Raw genomic sequence first — 15,274 nt, 5'->3', positions numbered from 1 at the left:
GTCTTACAGAGTGGGATCCCACAGCTGTGTGCAGAGATACCTGACTTTCTCTTACTCTCATTTCCATATGCCCTTCCTCCCCAGCTCCCTCAAGTCTCAGGTCCTTCCTGTATCTCTCTACCTGTTCCCTGGGAGGAAACAGGATGCTGGGTACCTAGCTGGAAAGTGGTGTGTGCTCTTGACTGACTTGATCAGTATGAATGTGTTGATTCGCTTACCCTCTGCTGTTTTGGAAGGGGACAAAGGCTGCTTTCTGCCTGCATTTCTTTACTCGGGGACACGACTTTGGGTGTCTGTGCCACTGGGTCATTGGTTTCTCAGGCTAGTTCTAAAAGTTCAGTGTCTGCCATCTTTTGTATTAAATCTGGCTGCAATTGGCTGAAACTTCCAAAATGGGCTTGGAGAGAGAGAAAGAAAGGGAACAAGAACCAAAGTTTTCCTTGAAATGAGTTAGAGTTGGCATGCTTGTTTGAGGCACAGACAACAACAAAAAAAACTTGCCTTCCCCAAGCAATCAGCATGTGATAGTGCAGGAACTGGGAAAAGGTGGGGGGGAAATCTCTTTTTAACTTGCTAAATATGCAAAGCCTCTTCTAGTATTTCCGCTTTATCTACATAGATTTCCCAAGTGCTGTTTGGTAGATTCCAAAGTAACATATATTACACCACCAAATACTGTCATTTGCATATAAAGGATACTGTCGTTTGCATAAAGGATACGGATAGACATGTGAAAGAGATTTTCCATCGCTGTGCAATAGAATATTAGGATGAAGCATGCCTAAGAGAATAGAGGTCTGAAGAGATGATTAACTAGATATTCTGTGGTAAAAGGTACCTCCTCTAGAACTTGCTCTTTCACAAACAGTGAAAGATGGAAGGAAAACTTTGTCCTAATTCAGTGTTAAAAATTTTTTTAACACCAATGAAATCCGGTTTGGTTCCCACAACAGGAAGAAATGTACATCTTCATGGAGTACTGTGATGAGGGCACTCTGGAGGAAGTGTCAAAACTGGGCCTTCAGGAGCATGTCATTAGGCTCTACTCAAAGCAAATCACGATTGCTATCAATGTACTACATGAACATGGTATTGTTCATCGAGACATTAAAGGTAACGTTAACCAAAAAGGTAATGTTGTTGTTTCAGTGTTGTAGATGAGGGTGTGGGGCAGGGATGGGGGATGTTTTTCAGATTAAGCACACATTATCTATACAACAGTTGAGTATAAAATCTTTCACACCTTTTTCAATTTTCAATTTACAAGTTGTCAGCTAGTTAAACGCTCCTTTTTAACTGCAGAACATAAAAATGTTCACAGATGGCATTGCAAACTCATAAGTTGTGCCCATGATTTATATAGCTCTTGTAGAGGTTGTTAGGATTGTTGGGGGTTCATCCAAACTCAAATTTTGGTCCTTGTATTTCTAGCACTAACACTGAATTATGTAATAATGTTTTTCTCATCTGTGCAAGAAGCAATGGCGTTTCCTTGGGAGCTGACAGGCAGTGTACTGTGCTAGAGTGCTGCAGCAGAACTTTTCCTTATGATTCCCATTTTGCGGAAGAGTTTTAGGCTTTCAGACAAATGTTTGCGTACACATAGCAATAAAAGTCTTGGTAAAAGGAGTTAAATAGATACGGTAAAACTACTTACCAGTGTTCTGTTTTTTTTGCCATACATTTATCTACTCATGCCTGGCTCTCAGCTTTTGCTTACAAAATGAGCAAACTGGAACTGCAGTAACTGAAGGGTGGTTGCTTTTGGCATTTGCTTAAGGCACACGGTGTCAGTCTGCATTTCACATTCATTTTTCTTTTCCTGCGCCTACCAAGAACATCCTCCATGTCTAGTTGTCTTGTTTGTGTTTTGTTTTTTTTTTAATCTGACATATTTTGCTCACCTATGGCAGAAACTTAACAGTTGGTAGGGGAAACAATGCACACTATGCCCCACTCATTTTATGCTCATTTTATGACAAGGCAGTGCAACCCAACGATGCTGGGTTTCTATGTCCCTCTTGCTCACAGGGTTTTGAATCATCGCAGCAGTGTAGGAGGTTCCCAGTTGCTCTTGGTCCTTTGGCCTCGTGCTTCTCATTTGGGAAAAGAACTATCTACGATCCAGAGGCCTCCCACCCAGGTAGGCCACTCTTGAGTCAGTTTTGGCTTTTTTTTTTTTCCTAGAAAACACTTTCCCTCACTCCCGTTGCCCAGCAGTCTTGCCTTCTCTGGTTCTCCTTCCTGACCAAAGGTTTCTTTCCAGTTGTGGATTTCCCTCCGTGCTTTTCACAGTGCCTTCCTTGCCCTTTACGCGATCATTCCATATCCAGGTTCTGCTTAGCTGGATTGCACTCTCCTGGAAGCTCGCGATCAAAATCCAAGGCTGACTGATAGGGATTTCTTTTGTGCTGCTCCATGTCATTGCTGATTTCTGGATATGTTTCTGAATAGGTCTTCCTCTCATCAGAGAAGTGCACAGAAGAGCTGTTTAACAGGACTGTAATGCTGCGTTATCTGAGGGCATTTCTGTCACAACAGGTTCCTCATACCAAATGCTGGGGTAGTCCTTGGGAGTAATAACAGCTACAGACAGGGTAGCTGCAGACACATCTGTGTACAGACCTTCCCTAAACTTAATGACAGAATTTAGACAGACTGCGGAGAGGGTGTTTTTGTAAAGGATGCCTGATGTTACATTGCATGTCTCTTGCTCTCTGTCTCTTTTTGTGCTCAGGTTGAATCCCCAAGTTCTCAGGCTAACAGCAGTAAAGAAAACTCTGTTTTTACTTTTAGCATAATGCTGGATTTTCTCTTACATACTCAAGTGCTCTTATTTTTCTGATAGGGGAGAATGACGAAATGTCATTCAGACTGTGTTAAAACTGCTTTTCTAGGGGAATCTCACTGACAGATCATACCAGATCTCTCATAGCCAGTTTACCAAAAATCAGTATGGATCTGTTTTGTTCAGCATCAGATAACCAACCAATTCTTAAGAGTAATTGTTTATAGCTGTATCCTGCAGTTGGCATTTGCAAGCACCTTGCACTCAAAACTTAGGTCACTTGGTTAGTAGTGTCCACAGGTGCCACCATTGTCCTCCTGGCGCTGTTGTGGCATCCAGTTTTGCAGGTGTAAAAGCTGTAACAAGACACAGCTGCTGGGAATCCTTCTTCAACCTGTGGTTGCAAGAGAAAGCTAAGAGTAGCATTGGTTACAGTTGACTGCACTGCTTTTAGTTGGCCTGCATCCATGTATTAAGTAGCTGGTGGAGAATGTAGCAGGCAATCAAGTCTTTTTTGGATACTTTTTAAAAAAAACCAACTCTATCTTGCCTATTATATTTTAACTCCTCTGGCTAAAACCAGATCTCTCAGTTATGACAACTTCTCTTTTTGCAAGAAAGCTGTCTGCTGAATAATGGAGAAAGATGAAATATTTAATGCTGAAGAGAACCTCAGGACATCTCTGGTTGAGTACTCTGCTCAAAGCAGGGCCAAGCTCAATGTCAGATCCAATGTCAAATTAGATCAGACTGCTCAGGACCTTGTCTATTTGAGTTATGCTTATCTCCAGGGATGGAACATTCCCTCTTCCCTGCGCCCCTCTGCTGTTCCCATTGTGAAAATCTTTTCCTGATACTTCCCTGGAATTTGCAAGCATTGCTATTTGTGTCCATTGCCCCGGATCCTTTCAGTGTGTGTCTTTGAAGAAAATTCTGTTTCCATCTTCATTATATGGTTACGCAGTTGAAAACAGCAATAAATTTCACCCCAGCCTCCTCTTCAAGCTAAACAACCCCACCTCTCAGCTCCTCTTTGCGCATCCCATGTAGCAGCCCTCTGACCATCTTGATGCCCCGGGGCTGGGCTTGCTGCATCAACATCTGTCTTGTACCGGGGAGCCCCAAAGCAATACACATCGCTACAAGTGTGGTCTCAAAAGTGCTGAATTGAGAAGAATTAATCGCTAAGGTCACGCCTGGTGCTTTCTCTTTGGGAGAGCAGCGCATATTATTGAAGAGTGCATTGGGCCTGAACCAATTTGGTTCTTGAATGAATTTGGCTGTTGCAGTGCTTAAGTACTGAGGAGTGGCTACGAGCTGCCCCTGTTTGTGGAGTTGTGCCACACTCATTGTGGGGATTTTGGTTCTGCTCCGAGGACTCCCAGTACTGAGAGCAGCATCTCTGGAATGTCCCTCTAGTGTCAGTTTGCCCTGGGGTTAGCATAGGGCTGTCTTGGCACAGAGGTACTGTGCCCTAAACTTGAGTTTAAACACTTTGGGTCATAGCAGTTGTTCTCTCTAGCAAGAGTACCATTTCTGGTATTTGCTCTCTGTTTGCAGTCTGCCCAAAAGGTCTTGTGGTGTAAATGGCAGCAGTATTTTGCTACCTTTTGCCCTCCACCAAGTACATCCTGTACCTTTTGGCTGCTTTCAATACCGAACGTGGAGGAAAGAAGGCACCGATTGGGGGTGCTGTGCCTTTTTGTTGTTTTAGCCATGGTCTCTGGTTTTATTTCTCTTATTAACCATGCAGATATGGTAGGAATTTTGTTACGTTTCCAATCACACTAACTGTCAAGGCTAAAAAGGATCGTGCATCCTCAAAGTACTGTTCTTCTCTTTCCCTTTCTCTTACTCAGGTCCTGCTGGATTCTGTGGAATTTCCTTCTAATAAGGAGACCTTTTCTAAAAACTCCTGCTAGAGCTTGGTCTTGTTCTCTAAAACACAGGTGAATGGCTTACCAAACAGAGGCTCCAGCAGACAATACATCAGTGGAAGCCTCATTCAGCTGACAGAAAATGCCAGCAACACGTCTTCAAGTTCTGGCTCTTTCTTTTTGGTGAAAGTTTGAAATTTAGGTTCATTACTTCCCTGCATTTGACAGTCCTGGGTGTTCTTTGCAGGAGAATTCACGGGAGCTTTCACAGTAAACTTTATGCTAAGAATTGTCATTACCTTTTTTTTTTGTAGGAGGACAGATTTGGACTGAAAGGCCTTACAAGTTGGTTCTAAACTGCATTAAACCAAGTTATCTCAATAACTTTAGATTCAGTCAGAACAAAAGATCTTGGATATTAGCTCAGTCCCTTTCCATGCGCTTCAGTAGCTTCAGAAGCTACTCTGTAGCCTTTCGTGAAATTTTCAAGCAACTTGCTTTCTTGGGGAACCAGAACCTAAGTTTCCAAAACCATCCTTGTAAAATATTTGCTAGTGATGCCTCTTTTTCCTATGCTCTTTGGGGCTAAGTGTACCTACTTGCTATATGTTAAGTAATTGCTTGAAAATCATCCAAAAAAGACAAGTTATGGGCAGTTGTCTGAAAGAAAAAGCTGCTAGTACCTATAAATGTCAGTCATCTACTGCAGTGCTTATATATTTAGTGTCCCATTGAGATGCCTTCTTGTACTGCTTTGGTGTGATGATGGATCAAGGAGCTGATGGATCGTCTACGTGTGTGTTACATGCACCTGTGATTGCAGGGTCCAGGTTGACTCTGGAAATCTGTGTCCCTGGCTGGGTTCTGTGGTTTGCCAGCAGAACAAATTCTGATCTTGAGAATGCCAGGACTGGAAAATGTGCAGACACAATGTCTAGAAGAGTTGTATTTACTGAAAGTTAATTCTCCTTCCAGAACTTCTAAAAGGCTTATGGTAACCAAAGGTTGGAGTTTATTGCTGTTAGTGATTTCTCTCCTCCCTGTAGTGCAGTTATGTGTAACACCTCTCAGACTACATACACTTCGCTTCTGTTATCAAGCATTCTCATAGCTGAAAGGGAAGTCCTTTGAGAACTGGGTAGTTTTGGCATCATTGACCTGCACTGCCTTTTTTGACTTGAGCTTTTTAAGGACTCTGTTTTCTGTAAATATCTTGGAGGTGCCCAGCCAAGCTAACTGGAAAAAGTCATTAATTAAGAGAACATAATAGAAAGGAGGAACAGCCAACAATTCCTGCACTGACCCATGTTGAAGGTGGAACAAAAGTGAGAAACTTCTTTTGAAAGGTTATATTCAAAGGAGCCATTTTTTAAAGAATCTTTTATGTGACATGGGAAAATGCTGTGTGTAACGAAGTCCTCGCGTTTGCCTACTCGCAGAGTACGCAGGCAGTTTTGTTCTGTGCATAGCATTCATCCTGCTGTAACAGAAATCACAGTGCAAGCTGCATCTCTGCCAGGTGACTTGCAACCTACTTGTGGTCTCACTGCAGCACTTGCAGGACCCAGGATTTGGCCTGACCTGCACAGTGAGCTCCTGCTCTGTTTTCTGTTGCCTGTGTTTTGGCAGAATGTTGAACGAAAGGAGGCCACTGGCTGTCAAAACCGCTTGGCTTATTTTGCAGTGTTGTGTAGAGCAGGTAACTTGAAGCCTGCTGCAGGTTTCCCTCAGAGAATTTCAGCTGTGCTAGGGGAATTTTTTCTGGTGCAAGCTGGCAGTAGAGCCGGATACTGTAATGGTAGCCCTCCTCCAGAAATTATTCTGGAAGTAGAGCTAAATAGGAGTGAGTATTTGGTGGGATATGTAATAAACAAATGCTGTAAGCTCAGCTTTTACGTCTGCTGTGATGACCTAGCTGCATTTTATCACCTGTCTTGACCCAGCAGAACAGAAAAGATGGATACTGGGAGGTACGCATCAATGGCCTCTGCCACAAAGCTCCTTAAGGACGTGTTTTTTTTGCAGTGCAACACTCACAGGGATAAGCACTGGAATTCATATATTTCTGGAGGAGTTTTCTCATAACGAGCACATGTGAAAAGCTGATGAGTTTGCCTGCCACAGTGCTTTGTGCTTTGAACATTTCTTGTTGTCATGTTCCAGTATGCTTAGTGTTAACTGAAACCCATCAAAATCCAGTTGGCTGATGGTAACATACCCTATGGGGTACATCTCTAATGGTGTCATATTCCACACTTAATCCACAGGTAAAGATACAAGTGTGAACTCAGCTATTACCTACTGTGTAACTTCCGGTGGTGCATCATGTTGAGAAGTCCTCATGCCTTAGTTCAGCACTGGTTTAACAAGCAGTACTGTTTTTCTTTGTGTTTCCTAGGAGCCAACATCTTTCTTACCTCATCTGGACTGATTAAACTAGGAGACTTTGGCTGCTCAGTGAAACTGAAGAACAACACCCAGACAATGCCTGGAGAAGTGAACAGCACTTTGGGTACTGCAGGTGAGGAAGCACGTGCTAGGCAGAAACTTGTCAAGTTGCCATAAGAGAAAATGCCTCTGTCAAAAGTCTGGACTGGTAAAACAATGTGGTTCAGGGAAACTTCATTTTACTTTGGCTGGTTAGCTGTGCTTTACATCCGGAAGGCAAAAATAATCAGTGAATGTTGCAACTGGAAAATGTTACTTGTTTGGTTAATTATAAAGCTTCTGGAGCTTTTGTTATCTGTGATTTTACCTTTCTCCGTAGCCTCCTGAAACAGGACTGTTCTTACTGAACACCTGGTTAATCTATTGTTTTAAAAAAGGAAAATAAGTGAGAGCACATACTGTACCAGAACTTCACCATTTTTCAAGCTGAAAGACAGCTACACTGAAAATGTGTTAAAGAACAAGAAGCCAAAGCCAGACAAAACTTTGCAAGAAAACCTAAGTGGTGATTCACAACAGATGTATTAAATACAGTTGTATTAAAAGCATTAGGTTTGCCCAGTTTATCACCGAAGTACATACTGTTCCTTCTGCTGTATGAACTAATGACGTTGTATGTGTTGTTTCAAAGCATACATGGCTCCAGAAGTAATCACTAGAGCTAAAGGAGAAGGGCACGGACGGGCAGCAGACATCTGGAGCCTGGGCTGTGTTGTTATAGAGATGGTCACTGGCAAGGTAGGTGTTTCACCTGTTGAATGTCGTCATCAGTTTCTCCAAAAGTTCTGGTTTCATTCCTAGCAGTAAGTCCACAAGTATCAGGGAGTCTTTTAAATTCCTGGGGTACAGACATATATGCTCTGTTGCACAGTGAGTTACTCACTAAACCTTGCACTTACCAATTCTGTTTCCTGTTGCAGAGGCCTTGGCACGAATATGAGCACAACTTCCAGATCATGTACAGAGTGGGGATGGGTCATAAACCTCCAATTCCTGACAAAGTGAGTCCAGAAGGGAAAGACTTCCTTTGCCACTGCCTGGAAAGTGACCCAAAGATGAGGTGGACAGCCAGCCAGCTCCTCGACCATCCTTTTGTCAAGGTTTGTCTCACGGCTTTGGCTGCAAAGACTGGAGGTGGGAATCAAACAGCCGTAGCTGGCTTTGCCGTTTGCAGCTGTGCCCCAGGGCTTTCTATCGTGGGGGGAGGCTGATACACAGTGATGCTGTACAGAGAGTAAGGAAGGCTTGGAAATTTTGAACAGGTACACACATTGCTGCTTGCAAACATTTGGCTAAAAGAACCTGGTGTGCACCATGCAATGTGTTGCAAGATGCATTATCTGTAGTAAAGATTTGTCAAACTCCATCTCAATGGTAGCTAATTGCATCTGAGGGGCCAGGTATGCGCCTGTAATGCAGAGATTGTGGTCCCCTCCATAGGAAAAAAATGAAACAAGCACATCCTTTATCATCCTTCCATACAAGGATTTACTTTTCTTCCTTTTTTTTTTTTTTCAGTAAAGCTCACACTGTTGTTGACTGTGGCATTACTGTAACAAGTTGCAGTTCTTGCATGAATTTTGGTTTAATTCTTAGTTGTGAATATTTGCTTATTCTTAAGCAACAAATTTAGGCGTAGCAGTAACCGTATCTAAATCCCATCTACCACAGAGGCAGAACACTTCTTCAGGGACGTAAGAGTTGCATGCTGTCAGATATGAACAGTTGTAATTCGTTATCATAATAATAAAGGAAAAAGAAAACTTAAATGATGTCAAGAGATGTCCAGTTAACCTTAGGTTCAATGAAGGTGCTTAAGAAATTGATGGTCATCTTTTTGCTGCAATAGAAAGACAATTCATTGCCTTTTGTTCCCTTCACAGGTTTGCACAGATGAAGAATGAAGTTATTCAATCTCTGGCCTTTTTTATTCTGGCAAAAATACCTTTTAATCACTACTGTATGTAATATTTACATAAAGACTATGCTGAGAACAGTATAGAAGTTGAACTTATGAAGACTGCACAAGTGACAGGCGTCACTTCCTCTGCTGCTCCTGTATGTTTTACTTGGCACATGTTGCTCAAGTTGTGACAGTGTCTGCAAGTTGAAAGAAGCTGCATGTTTCAGTGAAAGTGCCATTACTACTGTATATGGACCATATCTTTTTTTGTTCTTTCTCCTGTTTCTCATTTTATTGAGAACTGTAATGTTAATATGTAGTATTTTTGAACTCTTTAGGTTCAGAAAAATGCTGTAGTGTTATCAGGCGTTATGGACCTTGTTTTTTAATCTGTTTGTTGAGTGCACTGACTGTGAACTTTTACTGGTTTTTTGTTTATTTGTTTTTGGCAAGCTTCAGATTTGTTATGCACAAGGCTGATTAATGAAATTTTAAAAAAAGGTTTTTTCTCAATAAATGGTTTATTTTAGGAGTTGTTGGTGAAGGGTTTTTCTTCTGAAAGTAACTAGGGGTTGTGGGTCACTTTTTAAACTTTTTTCTTTCTTAAACTGCTAAGACTGCAGTGCTAACCTAACAGGACTAAGGGTCTCGTATATTGCTATAGTCAATGCTTTGTAAAGTACAAGAAGTGTAAGAAGCGTTCTGCATTGCACAAGGGATAACAGAATGAAGGTGCCCCCTTCCCTCACTACTGAGGAAGGAAGGTGATGTCCAATTCCCCACGCTACCTATTATATAAGGGATAGTGGTAAGGGCTGAGCTAACTTTCTTCTTGGACACAAGAACTCTACAGACAGGGAATGGCCACAGAAGTGCCATGCTGACCGAAAAGAGAATCAATTAAGATTATTTGTTGTGTACAGTTTAGTGAAAACAAAAAGTCATTTTTAAGATTTTTTAAAACGAGTTTCTGATCTTGGGCACTGATTTTCTTTTTTTTTTAATTTAACGGTTAATGGTCAAAGATCTTAAAAAATAGAAATGGTTAGCAAATAGCAGCATTCTCTAACATTTGATCTACTTAGGAAGTTTTATTTTGTTTAGCTTGCTAATACAAATGTTTACAGTTAAAAGATACCTATTAGTGCAAGCTTATATATCTGTTACAGCTATAGACCTTAAAATGGGTAAGTTAGAAAGCAGAGAGCTTGCTTTTAATATTTGGCTTCATTGCAAAGTTCTGTGTCCCGCGTCCCCTCTTAATACTGTAATCCTTGATTTACTACAGGTGAGGCACAGCTGAATAAGCTGTTGAAAAGGTATCAAAATCTGACATTTAAATCTAGATGCACCAGCCTCATTCTGCACATCTAGTGAGGTGTACCTAGGCTTTCAAAACATACAATACTGAATTTAACAAACTTTTGTTGTCTTTCATTCTTTCAGTAATGATAGGAAGGTAAGTACGTATTGTCATCATAAGTAGCTGACTAGAAAAGTACCTGAGGCTGAGGTCCCCCCATGGCCTGCCGCATTCTTCGCTTTTTGGCGCATCACAAGTTTCCAAGCAGTTTGTCTCCTCATTTGTCGTGTGTTAGGTATCCTTGTACACACACACACACAAGATTCCAGGAGTCAGGAGAAAGGTGAAAACTGTTACAGGTTTGTTGTTGCAGACCAAAAGAAAACTCATTCACTGCACTTCAGCTTTTTATACTTTTATTTTTGTATAAACAAACGTAAGACTACTTTTGTTAAGGCAGTTGTAGACCATACAGTTGTTGGTGGGGAAGAGGGGCAAACACTGATTCCTACTGACATACATCATTCTTTTAATACAGTGAACTGGACTAGTTTACCTTTGGCAAGTACCATTGCGCTTTCTCTGTTGGCCAGGGAACACTGGAAGGGCCCAGTGTTGCAGCTCTTGTGCACCGGGACTTCTAGAAGGATCCAGGACCAGCGTCTTTGGCCCTATGCCTTTTACAGTGGTTGCTCCCAGGGAAATTGGTAGGAAATAGCTAAATGCTCATTCAGAAGTATTTACGGGTTTGGTATTTTCCTCTTGGAGAAGTGGTACTGCATGCAATTAGAGAAGGACTACGACTCATAAGGAATGTTAAATGTCTCCCTACCAGCATGTTCAGTCTTCAAAATAAAAAAATAAAAAAAAAGAAAAAAAGTCAGTCTTCATCACATGAATACGTATTTGCTGCTCAAAACTACTCACACCTGCGTATAGCGTTCATTCTACCACCCCGACAAAAGCTCACTTCATCTGCCAGGTAAGGTTTACAGTAAAATGCAAGCTTGAAGAGATCTCTCTGCCATCCCCTCCCATTTCCAAGAACTGTGTAGGCTGGTTCATTTACATGCCTGATGCATTACTGTAGATGTTATGCTACTACATGTTATAAATCTGTTTTCCACAGTTAAGATGGTTTTAGCCAATACAGGTGAGGGGAAGCACTTCAGCACAGAAGGGCACGTGCTTTATTCAGGGAATAGCTTTATAAGCATGACAGTATCCTGTGGGCTCTGGCTGTATTTCATGTCTTAAAAAAACCAAAGCCTGTGGTTATTTTTATGACAAATCACACAACTTATTCCAGAACACTTCATTGCACAGGGAATTCAGGTACACACAAGACAACCCCCCCTAAAATTAGACCATCACAAGCCCCCATGCCTATTCCTTCCTTCATATTGTACTTTTTACTAACTGCTTCCACTCTCAGAAGACATGCTAAAAGCACTACTCCACCTGCTCTTTAGATACTGCATATTAAAAGGATTAGTTTCTAGATGAGCTACAGAACAGCAAATGCATATTTCATGCAATGATTCATACTGTTGTACTGGCCTCTGTTACCTCTGGCTTCAGTTTTATTACAGCATAAGAGAAATGTCTTTTTTTTTTTTTTTTTTTTTTTTTACCAGCTGCTAGAACTGCTACTGTAAGACTGCGCACTTTCTTTTCTAGAAACACATAGGGTGTTCATGCCTAGACTTAGCATGGTTTAGTCCTATGTGCAATGAAAACGTATCACTGAAAGTGCCAAAAATATTCCTAACTCCTCAGTATCAGTATCTTTTGGTTTTAAGTTTTTTTTCCCCTGAACTGCTGATAGAAGTCGCCTTTTTCTTTTCTTTAAAAATTAAACAAAACAAAACAAACACCTCTTTTCAGTAACTTACTTACATATTCTTAATTCTTGAAGTCTATGAACAAGAGGGGGATGCCCAGGAATCAGTACTAGGGATGTGAGAGCAACACAGTTTTCCCAAGGGATTTGATCCTATTTTAATTCAGAAGGGTGACAAAGCAAGTCCAGACAGGCATAAAAAATTCCCAGCCATAGCACTGTCCTAGGTCTCTCTCCTGCTTGCCTCTTTTCCCCAAAAGAAAAGCAAAAGATAATTTAAGTATTACCTCAGACAATGTTACGAGGTACCACCATGTGAAGTAGTTTTTCAGAAAAGACAGACAGGCAGAGTAATTAGGTTCACAACAGTATGGGTGTGGGGTGGTAACTTTTAATGCACGCTTTGCATTACTGTGTTACAGCATACCGGTTGTTTTCTGTTTCCGCCACTGTTAGGAATGCCTAGAACTGTAATCTGTGTTTAAAGCTGAAAGTAATGTTACCTATTTTTTTCTGAACTATAAATGGCATTTATTCTCAAAAGAATTACAGGTTTCAGCTATCCCACTAATGTTTTGCCTGGGGAAAGATGTGGCAGTGCGTAACTTAGCTCTGCTCATGGCCAAATTCCACGCCAGGTTATGCCGCTGCAAGGCTCTGGGCTAAAAAAACGGGCCCCTTGCCAGAGCCTGACTGAAGTTTCAAATGTGGTGCTTACTGTGGGAATAAATTCTAAATGTCAAAAAACTCTACTGCACTCCTGCCAGTTCAGTAGAGTTGCAAGATTGGTATCACCAAGCAGCGCATCTTACTCTATTTGAACACTGAGAGATTACTGTTTTTAAACTGTTAACACGTGAGCTAGACAACTATCAGTTTCAATTGTCTTAAACCAATCTTCTGACATTTACCCATTCCTTAGATCAAGTTAAGATAAAGCCTGCACCTCAGCAACCACTGATTAGTTTCCAGGTAGAGTCTCACCATACCAGCACGCTGCAAATTTTTTTCTTCAAAACTTAAGACACTTTATATGAAAGCAAACCAACCAAACAAATGCAAACCTGTTGAGAGTACACACAAAGGAGTGCATCTTTCAAGCATGTAATCCAGCCCAAACCCCAAGAGAAAAATAACAGGAGCACAAATTCAGATATGCATGGCAATTGCTCATCCTACCCTTCCTCTGACCTCACTTGAAGGACCGTGATATGCACTGAAGAGTTCTCAGAAGTTGCATTTGTTCCCTTTGGATTGAAGCAGTCTCTGAAGATACTACTTTCGTTTCTGCTTGATGTCATTGTTGCCATAGGTGGAGCCCTTGTTAATTTCCGTAACACCTATCATCCATCTGACACCAACAGAAGCTGCAAAATAAAAATAAAATGAGTTAATAGACTGCTTGCAGACAGGGATTTTAGGTCCATACATGCACACAGAGTGTTCTGCAGGAGACCAACAGCATTCTCTGCTTTACACTATTAGAGCATTAAAGTACTTTTTACCTTTGGTAAGAGGCGCACCTGCGCTCCCCCTTGTCAATAACTGCCCACAGTCACTTCACTACAGTAGGTTGCTGGCCCCAGTCTTCACCTGTCCTCGCCCACCAGCAGGAAAGAGGCCACCTGAACCAGCACAGCTCCACAAGGCACAAGCCTTATGTGCTTGGCCCCGTTAAACCCTAGGCTGGCTTTGAAATGGGGGTGCTTTGGGGTTGCTGGCTTTACCTGCCTCTCAGGGGTTATGTGACAAAGCACCCCAACGTGTCTGCTTGTGATGTGTGGTGGGGAAGGGAATGCTGCCCACTTTCAGCAACCCTAGTGCCTAGAAGAGTACCTGCAAGGGCCCTTCATAGCCTGATTAACCAAAAAGTTATAATTTGTGGGATTTCTGAACTACAGCTCATGAAATAATCACTTATAAGAGGCTGGGTTAATTTAAAAGACGTAGAGTTGATACAGGAGTAATAATCCATCATGCAGAACGATTTTTTTAATTCATGGCTGGCTTCTGAAGTGACTGTCCAGCTTAAATGCGATTTAACCAAAATCCTCACCGATCCTTCACAGGTGTCCTTTTGTATGTTGTTTGTTTGTTTTGTTAAAGGGGCTCAACTGCCCCCAAGTCCCCAAACTTCTGCTCAGGTGCTGTACAAATGGCTGCACTGCCAGTCAGAGGGACCTCAATAGGCCGGAGATACAGACTGACAGGATAATCCAGAAGTTCAAAGGGAAATAACAAGTCCTGCACCTGGACAGGAATAACCAACCCCATGCACCAGGACTGCCTGGGGACTAAGGAGCTGAGAAGAGCCTCTGCAAAGAAGCATCTGGACATCTTGGTGGTCAGCAGGTTGAACATTAGCCAGCAAAGTGGCCTTGCACACTGGGGAGCCCAGCCTGCACCCAGCACTGCAGATGTCTCCTCAGTGCCCAAAGACAGGGGCATACTGGAGCAAGGCCAGCGAGTGCCACAAAGCTGACCAAGGGAGTGGAGGAAGCATCTCACAGGAGAGGCTGGGACAGCTGGGACCATTCAGCCTGGAAAAGAGAAGGCTCAAGGGGGACCTTATCAGTGTCTGAAGGGAGGGTGTAAAGCAGAAGGAGCCAGGCTTTTCTCATAGTGTCCAGCAACAGGACAAGGAGTAATCACAAATCGAAACACAGGAAATTCCACCTGAACGCAAGAAATTATTTTTTTTTTACAGTGAGGGTGGTTCAACAGTGGCACAGGTTGTGCACAGGTTGTGGGGTCTCCACTCGATTCAAAACCTGATGGGACACAGCCCTGAGCAACCTGCTCCAGCTGACCCTGCTCTGCGTTGGGCTGGACAAGACCATCTCCAGAGGTCACCTCCCCCCAACTATTCTGTCTTCTGCCATTTGCTCGGGTGTAAGGCACCCAGCATTGCTCTTTCAAAGCAGGAGCACTCATCTACAGACTTGTGCTCTGCCTGGACACCAGAGAAACACGGCCTCTCACAGGCAACTGTCTGTGCAGGGCAGAGCACAGAGAAAGCTGCCAGCAAGTTCACCAGAACTTATAATCCACTGCTAGTCCGTGAACGGAAGCACAAACAGCTGGGACCAGTGAAGGGTTTCGCTCACAAACA

The 15,274-nt window shown here is 42.3% G+C and overlaps 2 protein-coding genes across 11 annotated transcripts in view; one reads left to right on the top strand and one right to left on the bottom strand.

Annotated features, from left to right (window-relative positions):
• Positions 1-9,525, top strand: part of MAP3K4 (mitogen-activated protein kinase kinase kinase 4) — a 92,269-nt gene extending 82,744 nt beyond the window's left edge. For 7 of the 9 annotated variants that reach the window (XM_082756084.1, XM_082756083.1, XM_082756081.1 and 4 more), the window contains 5 exons: positions 954-1,113; positions 7,064-7,186; positions 7,745-7,851; positions 8,034-8,213; positions 8,997-9,525. In XM_082756084.1, coding sequence (XP_082612210.1) covers positions 954-1,113; positions 7,064-7,186; positions 7,745-7,851; positions 8,034-8,213; positions 8,997-9,017 — 591 coding nt within the window. In that variant the 3' untranslated portion in view covers positions 9,018-9,525. Of the gene's footprint in view, positions 1-953; positions 1,114-2,031; positions 2,144-7,063; positions 7,187-7,744; positions 7,852-8,033; positions 8,214-8,996 lie in introns of those variants that run through there. The other 2 variants (XR_014317123.1, XM_082756085.1) reach the window with 2 other exon arrangements.
• A 1,163-nt stretch (positions 9,526-10,688) lies between these two features.
• The window catches only part of AGPAT4 (1-acylglycerol-3-phosphate O-acyltransferase 4), a 78,027-nt gene continuing 73,441 nt past the window's right edge, over positions 10,689-15,274 (bottom strand). For both annotated transcript variants that reach the window (XM_082756785.1, XM_082756786.1), the window contains one exon: positions 10,689-13,529. In XM_082756785.1, coding sequence (XP_082612911.1) covers positions 13,438-13,529 — 92 coding nt within the window. In that variant the 3' untranslated portion in view covers positions 10,689-13,437. The remainder of the gene's footprint in view (positions 13,530-15,274) is intronic.

Source organism: Aythya marila, assembly GCF_965140915.1.
Source record: "Aythya marila genome assembly, chromosome: 3".
In the NCBI taxonomy this organism is placed as follows: Eukaryota; Metazoa; Chordata; class Aves; order Anseriformes; family Anatidae; genus Aythya; species Aythya marila.
This window is presented reverse-complemented; position numbering and strand designations above follow the sequence as displayed.